General features: G+C 41.2%; 1 protein-coding gene across 1 annotated transcript; it reads right to left on the bottom strand.

Annotated features, from left to right (window-relative positions):
• Positions 1-6,540: 6,540 nt before the first annotated feature.
• On the bottom strand, positions 6,541-11,773 carry LOC132777292 (transmembrane protein 247-like). The gene is made up of 4 exons (XM_067463240.1): positions 11,744-11,773; positions 9,435-9,656; positions 8,298-8,633; positions 6,541-6,744 (listed from the first exon to the last, which is right to left on the bottom strand). Exons 1-4 carry the CDS (start codon positions 11,771-11,773, stop codon positions 6,541-6,543), a joined length of 792 nt encoding a protein of 263 aa, XP_067319341.1.
• Positions 11,774-12,985: the final 1,212 nt, after the last annotated feature.

Genomic DNA, 12,985 nt, shown 5'->3' with positions numbered 1-12,985 from the left:
GGTATTAGCTAGCCCTGATTGTTTCCTGTCTGGAATTCCCCTAGTTTTTTTTGTTTTGTTTTTTTTTAGTATTCCTCTTTATTTACTGTTCTGATTTTAGAGCTTTCTAATACTAGCAGCCAGATTTTGTTCATTTTCATTGTTTCCTCCTTTCTGTTGAAATTGTCCACATGCTTGTTGATTTGAATGGCTTTTCTGTGTAGTCTGACATGGTGGTTGTTGGCGTGGTCCGGCATTTCTTATATGCTATGTCCAGATTGTTTCATCAGATGCTCTGCTATGGCTGACTTCTCAGGTTGAATTAGTCTGTAGTGCCTTTCATGTTTCTTTGTGTTTGGACAATGCTGTGTTTAGCGGTTCCTATGTAGATTTGTCCACAGCTGCATTGTATATGGAAGACTCCTGCAGAGGTGAGAGGACCCCTCTTGTCCTTTGCTGAACGTAGCATTTGTTGGATTTTATTAGTGGGTCTGTAGATAGTCTATAGGTTGTGTTTCCTCATCAGCTTCCCTATGCGATCAGTGTTTCCCTTGGTGTATGGTAAGAACACTTTCCCTCTGGGTGGATCTTTGTCTTTACTTCTATGGCTTGTTCTTGGTCTTGCAGCTCTTCTGATGTCTGTGGTGGAGTCTCCATTGGCCTGCAGTGCCCAGTTTAGGTGGTCAGTGCAAGAGTTCTTTCTCCTACCCTGGACATTCCACAGATATATAAACCTCACTTGCCTAGTTTCCAACAGACCTCACAAACTCTGAGTTGCCTGCCATAGATGTGGGTGAAACATCATGAGAGAATGCTTCTGGAACATGGCCATACAGCCCAGAAAACTCACAGCAACCCAGTGATTCGGCCCATAAAAGCCTTTGCCAACACATTGTCAAAGGATTGTTAATATACTAAATTTCTGTGTAATGAACTATAGTACCAGAAGAGGGCATGTTTGGATAATTCTGGTGCTAGCAAGTAATACTGAGTTCCTTTGGGAAGTGAGGACAGTCCAGAAATAAAGTTTTTTATTATTATATTCTCTCTGGAAAAATTATCCCATTTCACAGGTTTTGTTCCATTTCCAGGTATTTAAGAGACAGAATAACCAGCACATCACTTGTGAACTTTGGGAGAAAGGGGATCATAACTGCAAGAGAGGGAGAAAATTAGCAGGTGGTTTATCAGCTTCATTACAAAGCTTCATATAATACAGGGTTAGTCAAAATGCATAGGCCAATAAGCCATTCAATTGAATGGCTTATTGGCCTATGCATTTTGACTAACTCTGTATTTTATATTATTGATTCAAGGCATTTGTTTATTGCTTCTCAGCCCATCAGGCTCTGTCCCTGAAAAGGACAGAATCGTTAATTTCATGCTCCAACAAATCAATGCCATAGAGCAAGCAAACCAGGGATGCATCTAAGGTCAAATTAATGCAGTTTGACATCACTTTAACTGTTATGGCTCAATGCTATGGAATCATGGGAATTGTAGTTTTTATGTCTTTAGCCATATCAGCCCAAGAGTGCTGGCATATCACCAAACTACACTTCCCATTATTCCATAACATTGAGTCATGGCAATTAAACTGGTGTCAAAGTGCATTATTTTTACCATGTAGATACACTGATAGAGCTATTATTGGCTATTTACCTGCCTTTACCCCCCCCCCCCCCCAAATGACAATCACAACCATTAACAGAAAGTCAAGCTAACCCCTTTTCTCCAGTTTGCTACAGATTCATCACAACAATTAAATGTCCAACTGAATGAATATGTCACACCATATTCATAACAATATACAGTATGGTTCCCATATCTATAAAATATATGTTCCTGGAGTTTTTGCAGATATGTGGAATCGTGGATAACTGCAACCCTATTATTTCCAGTAGGACAAATCGTGGAGGTCCCAAGAAGAAAGTTTAACTTATATAGGAAGCTAGAAGTTAAAGTGTGAGAAGTGAAACCACGTATGTCAGTTCTGTGAATATGGAAAATATAAATCCTTGGGAATCCCATCAATGACCTTGTAGGTCATCATTATTATTTTCATAGCCCAAACAGGCAGAAATAACGCATGTTCATTAGAAAAATAATTTAGTCACAAATTGATGTTTGCAAGCAATTAGCATTTATACATGATGGCTAGATATTATCTTAATGATCAATACCACAACATTATAAGCTGAGACATTATCTTAATTCCCTTACTATAAATAGATGGGCAGAGAAAATACTGCATATTCCTTACAAAGAATTGTCAAAAATTTAAGACTGCCAAATTAGAAACAGAACGAGGTTCCTGTACCTTTAAAGATCGTGTAGCAATTCAGCAGGTGGGGCCTGGCACACAACCAGGTAACAGACACCTGTTGGAATTCTACACAACAGGTACTTTCCACTTTTGATTCTGGCAATTCCACACAAATTACTATTCTTAATCACAGTCTAAGCATTTCTATGCCATTTATGTACTATTTTTTAGTAATCCGAACTACTACTTTGTAAGTAAGCCCTTATTTTTAATTCCCATTCAGCTGATGTGTAGGATGAGAAAATAAAACAAAATTATTAAGTTCCCTTTCAAAAGTGAAGAGGAAGAGAAAGATGGTTGACTTTTTAAATGACTGACTTATCTAAGTTACTAGTTAATGTTATGCTGCATTTTTATTAAAAATAATAACATCAATGATGCTAATACTTAGTATTTATATATCATTGGTGATGGTATACATTATGGGTGGATTGATGAGCATATACACTGCTAGATATGTTACTTACAGGTTATTTCTTCTGACAGTGTGTATATCTATTAGGTAATTATCTTAATAATTATTAAGCAATTATCCTCACAATCACCTTGTAAGATGAAACACTGTTGTTGTATTTCCCAAATTACAGGCAAGTAGACTTGAAAACAAATCTTACAGCACATAGGGCTGTCACCTGTAAAGAGTAGGAGGCTCCTATTTCTTTAGTAGTGGCACCAAAGAGCAATTCTAGCATGATACCCAAATTACTTAATTTTCCCAATTTTGGGATCATACAGGACTCTGCGTCCTCTTCTTAATGAGGAACATTCAACCCTCCTTGGGTCACACCAAAAGCTAAATTTCAACCTGAGAACCTTATTGTTTACTTTCTGTCATTGCATTGCACCAGGTTTAAACTTTGAGCTCAGGCTGACAGACAGGTGAGGATGACACTGTTGTTTCAAGGTTGCTGCTGATTCCTTTTCTCTTTGCTTTTTTGATCCACGCAACTTACCTTTAAGGAAGCTCTATAGAGGCAATCGTAGGCATCCAGGAGTCCTTCTTTATTATTCACTGCCTTTAAGAGCAGCTTAAATCCACGCCTTTGAGGCTCTGGGTCCACCAGATACTTCCCCTCTTCCTCTCTTGCTTTCTTAAAGAGTTGCTGATCCTCCTGCTGCTGCCTTTGGCTGCTCAGGGGTGGAGTTTCTTGACAGCTTTGCTATGCTGCTCACTGAAGAGTCTGTAGGCAGCTGGCTTTCTGTGATGATCACCTTCTAACTAAGGAATCATAGTCAAAAGAACCCCCAAGGGCCATCTAGTCCAACCCCATTCTGCCATGTAGGAATACACAATCAAATCACTTCCCATGGATGGCCATCTAATCTCTGTTTAAAAACCTCCACTCAAAGAGACCTCATCACACTTTTTTTTTTTTTGGTCATGTCAGGAGAGACTTGAGAAACTGCAAGTCGCTTCTGGTGTGAGAGAATTGGCCATCTGCAAGGACATTGCCCAGGAGACACCAGGATGTTTTGATGTTTTACCATCCTTGTGGGAGGCTTCTCTCATGTCCCTGCATGGGGAGCTGGAGCTGACAGAGGGAGCTCATCCGCCCTCCCCCGGATTCAAACCTGCAGCCTGTTGGTCTTGAGTCCTGCTGGCACAAGAGTTTAACCCACTGTGCCACTGGGGGCTCCAATCACCCTCATAAAATCATACAATTATAGAGTTGGATGATAGCCCAAGGGTCATCTAGTCCAACCCTTCTGCCATGCAGGAAGACACCATCAAAGCACTCTTGACAGATAACCATCCAGCATCTGTTTCAACACCTCCAGAGTAGGAGATTTCACCAGACTTCAAGGAAGCATATTCCACCGCCAAAGAACACTTACCATCAGGACATTCTACCTAATAGTTAGATGGAATCTCTTTTTCTGTAGTTTGAATGCATTGTTCCACATCTTCATCTCTGGCGCAGCAGAAACCAAGCTTGCTCGCTCCTCAGTCTTGTTCCCACCTCAGTCTTGCTGCCTGGGGGTACATCTACATGGTAGAATTATTGCAAGTTGACACTGCTTACACTGTCATGGCTCAATGCTATAGAATCCTGGGAGTTGTAATTTTGCAAGATCTTTAGATTTAGTTATCAAAGATCTCTGGACTTTTCCAAACAATAACTCCCAGGATTCCATGGCATTAAGTCATGGCAGTTGGTGTCAAATGGCATTAATTCTACAGTGTAGATACAGCCTGGGTCACAGAAATCTTTGGCAGGGATTTTAGATCCTCACCTCACCCCTGAAGGATATCAATAATAAGGGCTTCCCTGTTCCCAAGAACAAATTGGAGTGAGAAGGGGAAAGATTTTTGGATGCAGGTGAAAAAAGTGCCACTGGAAAAGTTATTTTGGACTGCAACTCCTGGAATTCTCAGTGCATACTATGTAGTAGCAATTAAGAAAAAGTTGAGGTGTTTCTTGACACTGTTTTAACTACCATGGCTCAATGCTATGGAATCAAGGGATTTGTAATGTGGTGAAGCACCAGCATTCTTTTTCAGGAAAAGCTAAAGCCTTTGTGAAACTAAACTCCCAAGATTTCACAACATTGAGCCTAGCAGTTAAAGCAATGTCAAGCTGCATTAATTCTCCAAACCTTTGAAAAAATGTGTTCCTTGAGCATTGGAAAACCCTGCCAGGGAAAATCCTTGGTTGGTTCTTTACCATTTGGGACTTATTCTACAAAATTTGTACTTGTTGGTATAGAAAACAACATTTTTAGGTAGCAGCACTGTATGCACAAAGAAATATTTCTGCATTGAATATTATCTATACAGAAAACAATGTTTTCTTTACACACACAAACACACACACACAAACACACACACACACACACACACACCCCAAAAAAGCTGCACGTTTAGACAGAATAACTCCCAAACTGAGAACAGTTTTCAAAAAGCATCAAAGACTAACTTGCAGAAGGAAGAAAATTCCTAAAATTACTTATTGCTCATTTCATTATTAAAGGAAACAAAGGATTACATACATCTATACAATGTTGTGATGCCCCAAATCAGTCCCTAGCCAGTGTTACAGGAGACCCTGATACATCCTGAATGGACCAGGTTGAAAAAAATTGAAACATTCTTGCACTTTGCCCCTGTTCCTTGTCCTATAGATTTAATGTTCTAATTGATATTGCCCTTCTAGCACTAATTTATCACCTGGCTCCTGCACTTTTTCCAACTACCCTGCTCTTACAATTTTATTGCATAAGCCCCTGCCCACCCAAGTATTTGTTTACTTTGTCAGGCTATTGGCTGTTGTTGATGTTATTTTATGTTATGATGTTGCTTTTATAGATTTTATTGTGTTATGCTTTTATGTTTAATCTATGTTTGACCGGGCTTGCCCCCATATAAGCCATCCCAAATCCCTTTGAGGAGATGGTGGCGAGATACAAAAAAAGTTGTTGTTATTGTTGTTGTTGTTGCCCCCAGTAGTGCAGTGGGTTAAACCACTGAGCTTGTTGACAGATTCGAAAGGTCACAGGTTCGAATCCAGAGAGCCGCGTGAGCTCCCGCTGTTAGCCCCAGCTTCTGCTAACCTAGCAGTTCAAAAACATGCAAATGTGAATATTTCAATAGGTACCACCCCGGCAGGAAGGTAATGGCGCTCCATGCTGTCATGCCGGCCACATAACTTTGGAGGTGTCTATGGACAACGCCGGTTTTTTTGGCTTAGAAATGGAGATGAGCACCACTCCCCAGAGTCAGACACAACTGGACTTAATGTCTGGGGAAGACCTTTACCTATTATTATTATTATTATTATTATTATTATGCAACTTCAGAGCTTCATGATATTTTGGGGGTGTTAAAAATTCTAGAATCTTCCACTCTGCTTATCCATAGTGTTTGGAAGATTCTGGAGACTACAGTCTAAGGAAGAAAAAATGTTCCATGTTCAGGCTATAATGTCTTTTTTAGTACAACCAGGGTTACTTTTAATTATTTTTAATGGTCTAATTTGTGCCCCATACCTTTAAAATAAGTATGTTTCCCAGGGGCACTAGACCCAATTTTTAAAATAATACATCTGTATACATATATCATTTTTTTAAAAGCACATGCCCTTAATATAACCACACTGAGATTTGTATTTATTGTTCACCTTAGGAAAGAAGAAGTATCAAGAGGAAAGACGAGAGGACAGAGCAGAGATGGGAAAACATCAGGGATTCTTTTGTCCCTTTTTCTTTACAGTCGAGAGTCTGCTGCTATTTCTCAATTAGTTTTTCTGGCTTTTGCAATCCAAGAGGATCTTCTTGCAAAGGAAATACAGCAACACGACAAAGCAGAATAGGTGGTGTTTGGTAACAAAATAGAAAGCCAGCTCCTTGGCAGTGTAAATAGCATGGATAAATATGAAGCAGAAAAAAAATAGGGCATACTGGTTCTGAGGCTGGAGTAATTCACGAAGCTCTTCTCCAATCTAGAGAAAGGGAAGGGAAAAAGGCAGGAGGAGGGAAGACAGAAAATCATAGGTTGGCTCATAAAGTAGCCCCTTGAATCAGCTGCCCTGATTTTAACGCAGAAGGAAATAAAGGTACTTATAGGAATACCTACTTAGAAGTAAATTTTATGGAGATCAGTAGGACTGATGCCCATATAACAAGGTAACTAGGATTGCAACTTCAGCCATTTTATATGTGCCCGGTCAGGGACGAAGCCCTATTAACATACCCTCCAACTGCTCTGATTTGAAGGGACAGTCCTAATAACTCTCTGCTGTTCCATTTTTTCCCCCAAATGTTCCCAATTTCTCTCTCCTCCCATTTCACCTCTCTGTCCTCAGCTTACTTCCATTGCTACAAACTATGGCCCCACCTACACTTACACATGATGCAGTTTGAAATGGCTCAATGTAGACTCTTATAATATAGTTCAACAACAGCCTGTCTGAGGTTGTCTGCTCTTCCTCATTAATAACTTTGGTGATCTTGACTACACTCTGATATTGCTTGGCTAAAAATAGGGCATAGTGGTTCTATGGGCTCATTTTCATCTGTGAGGCTCATTTTCATCTGTGAAATGTTGGAGGTGTGCATTGTATTCCTTCTAAGTGGATATGCAGTGCTCTAAGGCTACAGTGCAGTGCTGAACCATAGAGGTGGAATAGACCCCAAGGGCATCCAGTCCAACCCCATTCTGCCATGCAGGAGCAATCAATCAAAGCACTCTTAACAGATGGCCCTTCACCCTCTGTTTAAAAAGCCTCCAAAGAAGGAGACCCCACCACACTCGGAGGGAGCATATTCCACTGTCAGTCAGCTCTAACCATCAGAAGGTCTTCCTAATGCTTAGGTGGAATCTATTTTCATGCCAGTTGAGTCCATTGCTCTGTGTCCTAGCAGCAGAAAACAAGCTTGTCCCCACCTCAGTGTGGCATCCTTTCCAATATTTAAACATGGCTTTCATGTCAGCAGGTTAGTGGTTCGAATCCAGGAGTGAGGGAGTGAGGTGAGCTCCTGCCGTTAGGCTCAGCTTCTGCCAACCTAGCAGTTTGAAAACATGCAAGTGTGAGTAGATCAATAGGTACTGCTCCTGCGGGAAGATAATGGCACTCCATGGAGTCATGCTGGCCATGTGACCTAGGAGGTGTCTATGGACAAAACTGGCTCTTCGGCTTAGAAATGGAGATGAGCACCAACTCCAGAGACGGAGACGACTAGACTGAATGTCAGGGAAAACCTTTACCTTTACATATCTGCTGTCAGCCTTTTTTTCTCAGTTAAATAAATATACCCAGTTCCCTAAGCCTTTCCTTATTGGTTTCCAGATCTTTGACCTTTTTGGTTGCCCTTCTCTGGACACATTCCAGTTATATTTCTGTTTCACTGCTTCAGGGCAGACTTGAGCCTGAGTGCCTTAGGAAGCATTGTTAGATCTTGCTTTTTCTTCACCTCATGGTTACTTTTTTCTGTGGGTTAACTTTCTTTCTTACCACTCTCTTACTCTGTTTCTCCATGGTTTTGTCCTACTTACTGATCGAGATCTGGCCTGGAGACGCATCTGTGCCATTTTTTCCTCATGCTGCCTCTGCTTTTCGTTGTCCTCTTGTCGGTACTTCAGCCGGGTCATGGCCCCTTCCAGTCTCATCTTCTCCAAGTCAAGGTCAGTTGCTGTGATATGCCTGATGCCCAGCTGACCCATTCCCTCTAAACTGCTGCCCTCAGCAATCCTGGAGAAGGCTTCTGGCTGCAAAGTACTGGTCCCTCTTGCAGCACTGACTGCCAGCCGCACAGCTTGGTTCTTATTGTCTAAGGTCTCCATTATATCATCGTGGTTGAACGAAGAGCCTGGGGTCTCTATCACTGCATCCTGTAATGACAAAAGGGCAGGAGAAACAATTGTCTTTACCCAAGTCAGCCATTGGTATACTGAAGCAAGGGTTTGCATGGCTAAAACTTGGGCACCTATTGCCTCAGGTGTCCTTGTTTCCTTTGAGCTGCAACCCTTTAAAATGAAATGCTGGCTGTGGTTACAAAACGGACACAAGATGGATTTTCCCAGCAACTCCTCCCTATCATAATGCAAAGTATGTTATTATGACTTGAATTTGAATAACACAAGATCAGCCCTAACCACCTAAAATTAACAAATCCCATCTGATCTTGAAGCTAAACAGTTACCACATGGATACGCGTCACCAGTGTCTATGGGCTTCATTTCAAAGGAAGGAATTAGCAAAACCCCTCTGAGCAGGCCCATAGCCAGGATTTTGTTTTGGGGGAGGCTAAAAAATTTTCGGGGGGGGGGTTCGGGGGGGCTGAGTTTCGGGGGGGGGCTGAGTCTGAGTGAAAGAGGATCTAGCCTAGCAAACCTTTTGTATCATTACCCCAATACCCCCATGCATATGGGATATATTGAGTATGGTGATCAGATCATGATATGAATAAACATAACAGTTTAAATAATGCACCAGTAAGGCCTTTTCGCAAACCACCATGAGAATTTCGGGGGGGGGGGGCTGAAGCCCCTCAAGCTTCAGGTAATATCATGATGCTTTCTGGGCAGAAATAATGATTTATTGCCTTTTTGTGACATTCATCCTGAGAAAGCTTCTTTACTTTCCCCAAACCACACCTTCCTTCCTGTAAATAACTGATTGTCCCCACTTACCGTCTTTTCCTGGTGCTTTTTGGATTCTTTAATTGGTGTTATCTGCACAGCAAATTCAATTCCTGCCTGCATTTCCTTAAGGTCCGCACTGCCTTCTTGATAAGAGCTTCCCATATTGCTGGTGCGATCCAGGTCCGCTTGAATCTCCTTGTCTGTGTGATGAATGGACTCGGCCCCATAGTTGGAGAACTCCGATGAGGAATGGGATTCTCTGCCAGTTTCCTGGGACAGATTAGAAGTTGGGAAGAAGCTTGTGTTTGATTAGATGGAACAGAAATCAGATTTATAAATGGTTGAGGAATGGGGTGAACTTGCCTAGCACTTGAACTATACAATAGTCCTCCTCCACCATTTACTGAGGATATACAGTAATCCTGCAAAAGGAATGAAGTTGCCCTCTGGAAAGCTGCAATCACAAGGTTAATGCAAATATGCAAGATGATCCTGTAGCACCTTTGATATGGAGATAAAGAAGTTGGTAGCATACACTTTCAGAGACATATGTTGACTTTCTCAAATGCAGCTGAGGAAGAAGAGGTCACTGTACGCACATTTATGCTACCAACTTCTCTCTTTCTATTAGGCCTTTCTATGCTGCCATATATTCCAGATTATCAAAGCAGATAATCCACATTATTTGCTTTGAACAGGATTATATGAGTCTACACTGCCAAATAATCCAGTTCAAAGCAGAAAAATCTAGATTTGATATGGCAATGTAGAAGGAGCCTTAGTCTCAAAGCTGCATCTGAGGAAATACACATGAGTCTATGAAAGCTCATGCTACCATGTTCTCTCTCTCAATTCCAAAGCTGCTACTACAACAACAACAACAACACATCAATATCCCGGTAGTGCAGTGGGTTCAACCCCTGTGCCGGCAGGACTGAAAACCAACAGGTCACAGGTTCGAATCCGGGGAGAGGCAGATGAGCTCCCTCTATCAGCTCCAGCTCCCAATTGTGGGGACATGAGAGAAGCCTCCCACAAGGATGATAAAAACATCAAATCATCCAGGCGTCCCCTGGGCAACGTCCTTGCAGATGGCCAATTCTCTCACACCAGGAGTCACTCCTGACACGACAAAAAAAAGAAAAATATTTTTTTTGATAAAATGAGAGCTATTAGGGTGTTGTGACTTGAATGTCAGAAGTAGTACTGAGAAAGCAGAGTTTGAATTCTTTATGTTCAACCACTCACTGGGTGACCTTGGGCAAGTCACCTTGGGCAAGTCACATACTCTCAGTCTAAGAGGTACATAACAATAACACCTGTAAGACAAAACCACCTCGAGTCGCCGGAAACCTGAGAGGGTAGGTATACAAATATAGTAAATCAATAAAACCATGAGGTCACGAAGAGTAGGAACCGACTGAACAAATAAACAACAACAAGACAAAACCCTTGGCCACTCTCCAGGATGATGAAGTGGGGCAGAAGGAACTTGAAGCAGGACTTTGTTAAAAATTAACACAAGGATAGACATTTTAGCTTTCAACCTTCAGAAGCCCCCACCAGTATGTCCAGAGGTGAGGGATTTGCAGGAGCTGTCATCCAAAACATCGAAAGGGCCAAAGGATTCCCTACCCCTGTATTTTAAAGGTCTCGTTTATCAAACTCTCACTGCTTGTCTTTCTTAAGGATTTTGGCATCCCATGGTATTTGCGCAGTCTTAATTTGTGCAATCTTATTTTGCATCTCAACAAAGAGATAAAAGCAAGATATAAAATATCATCATTATTGTCATCAACACTAGTGGGAACTAACCAGGATGATTACCCCTGATATTGAGCTGTTTTGAGTCTCCATGTGGAGAGAAAATGTGGAGTATAAACAAACATTATAATAAAATAATAACATTTCATTTTTTCATGGTTGCACAACAGCTACAATTCATGGTTTCAGGGCCATATGTCTTATTAGGGAGACAAATCTGCCCTCCCACAACAGTATTTCACCATAATGTTTTATTCAAGCAATGTTATAGTTCCACGGTGGCACAGCAGGTTAAACTGCTAAGCTACAGAACTTTCTGACTGGAAGGTCAGCGGTTCAAATCTGCAGGGTGGGGTAAGCTCCCACTGTTATTCCCAGCTTCTACCAACCTAGCAGTTCGAAAACATGCAAATATGAGTAGATCAGTAGGTATCACTTCAGCGGGAAGGTAATGGTGCTCCATTCAGTTATGCCGGCCACATGACCTAGGAGGCATCTACTGACAATGCCCACTCTTCGGCTTAGAAATGGAGATAAGCACCACTCCTCAGAGTAGGACACGACTAGACTTAATGTCAAGGGGAAAGCTTTACCTTATAGTCCCAGTAAAATTTCATTTTCATCTCTAAATGCTGGGACTGAGAAAGGATGAGAGGGAGAGAATCCCACTCTCTAATGCAGTGGTTCTCAACCTATGGGTCCCCAGATGTTTTGGCCTTCAACTCCCAGAAATCCTAACAGCTGGTAAACTGGCTGGGATTTCTGGGAGTTGTAGGCCAAAACACCTGGGGACCCACAGGTTGAGAACTACTGCTCTAATGTCACTTCTCTACTGGCAGAAGAGTGTCACAGAAGATAACTTGCGTTACTGTGCACAATCGTTGGCTATTGATAAGCTTTGCCTGGGCTGGATATGTTGCAGGGAGATAGCAGTCCCAAGTGCATCCCAAATTTGGAAAATGTATATTGTAGCTGTTGTTCTTTTGTGTCACCCCTTAAGACTTAGATATTCTCCTCTCTTTTGTGGAAGAATATCATGGAGACAATGCCTTACCATAGCAGGTTTAATCCTCAGAAGAGAATGGACACCACTATTGCTGCTCCAACACAAGCCACCAGCGCTTCTGCTGAACTGCCACCAGTGATGTCAAAAAGTTCTATTCCGTGGTGAGGTCATAATTTTCTTGTGACTACAATCATTCAGATGAGCATTACTAAGGGCTCTGTTGAACTGCCATTTTATGTTATTTTAATAGCATGAATGGAATAAAGAGATAAGTATCCATGTGCTTGATTTTTATTTTGCCTTCCCCAAGAAAGGGATTCACAGGGTCTTTCAAATTAAAGGGAAAACTCCAAAAATGTGTATAAAAGTACTAAAAATATAGAACACAATTGAAATCCATTGCACTGAAACAATGTACTGAATTTTCTATATGTCATTTTTGCTGTGCTGTCTTTTTATTGGTTTTGATTTTCTAAAACTTACTAAACTATTATTTTGCAATGTTTTGAACACCAAAGGTGTTTAGAGCATCTTATTTTGTAAATATCTTCATTCTCTGAGGTCAGTCATAAACATTCTTGTTTAGCATTTAGAATTGTGACTGAAAGACAATGATCAAGACAAAAAGCAGAAGCCTATCTTTGATTTTCCCCTCCCGGTTTGTTCCATGTCCCTTTCTGCTTTCTTCTACATTCCCATACCTTCTGTGCAGGAATTTATCAGACAATAGCAGCAACAGGCTTTCAATATCTGAAAAGCACCAAAATGAGTTTGGGGTAGGATGGGAAACAATATTATTGGTTGCTTTTATTCTTCTTCCTATCTCCCA

The sequence above is a fragment of the Anolis sagrei genome, chromosome 1, assembly GCF_037176765.1.
Source record: "Anolis sagrei isolate rAnoSag1 chromosome 1, rAnoSag1.mat, whole genome shotgun sequence".
In the NCBI taxonomy this organism is placed as follows: domain Eukaryota; kingdom Metazoa; phylum Chordata; class Lepidosauria; order Squamata; family Dactyloidae; genus Anolis; species Anolis sagrei.
Note: the sequence above shows the minus strand (reverse complement) of the source record. Positions and strands in the feature narration are given on the sequence as shown.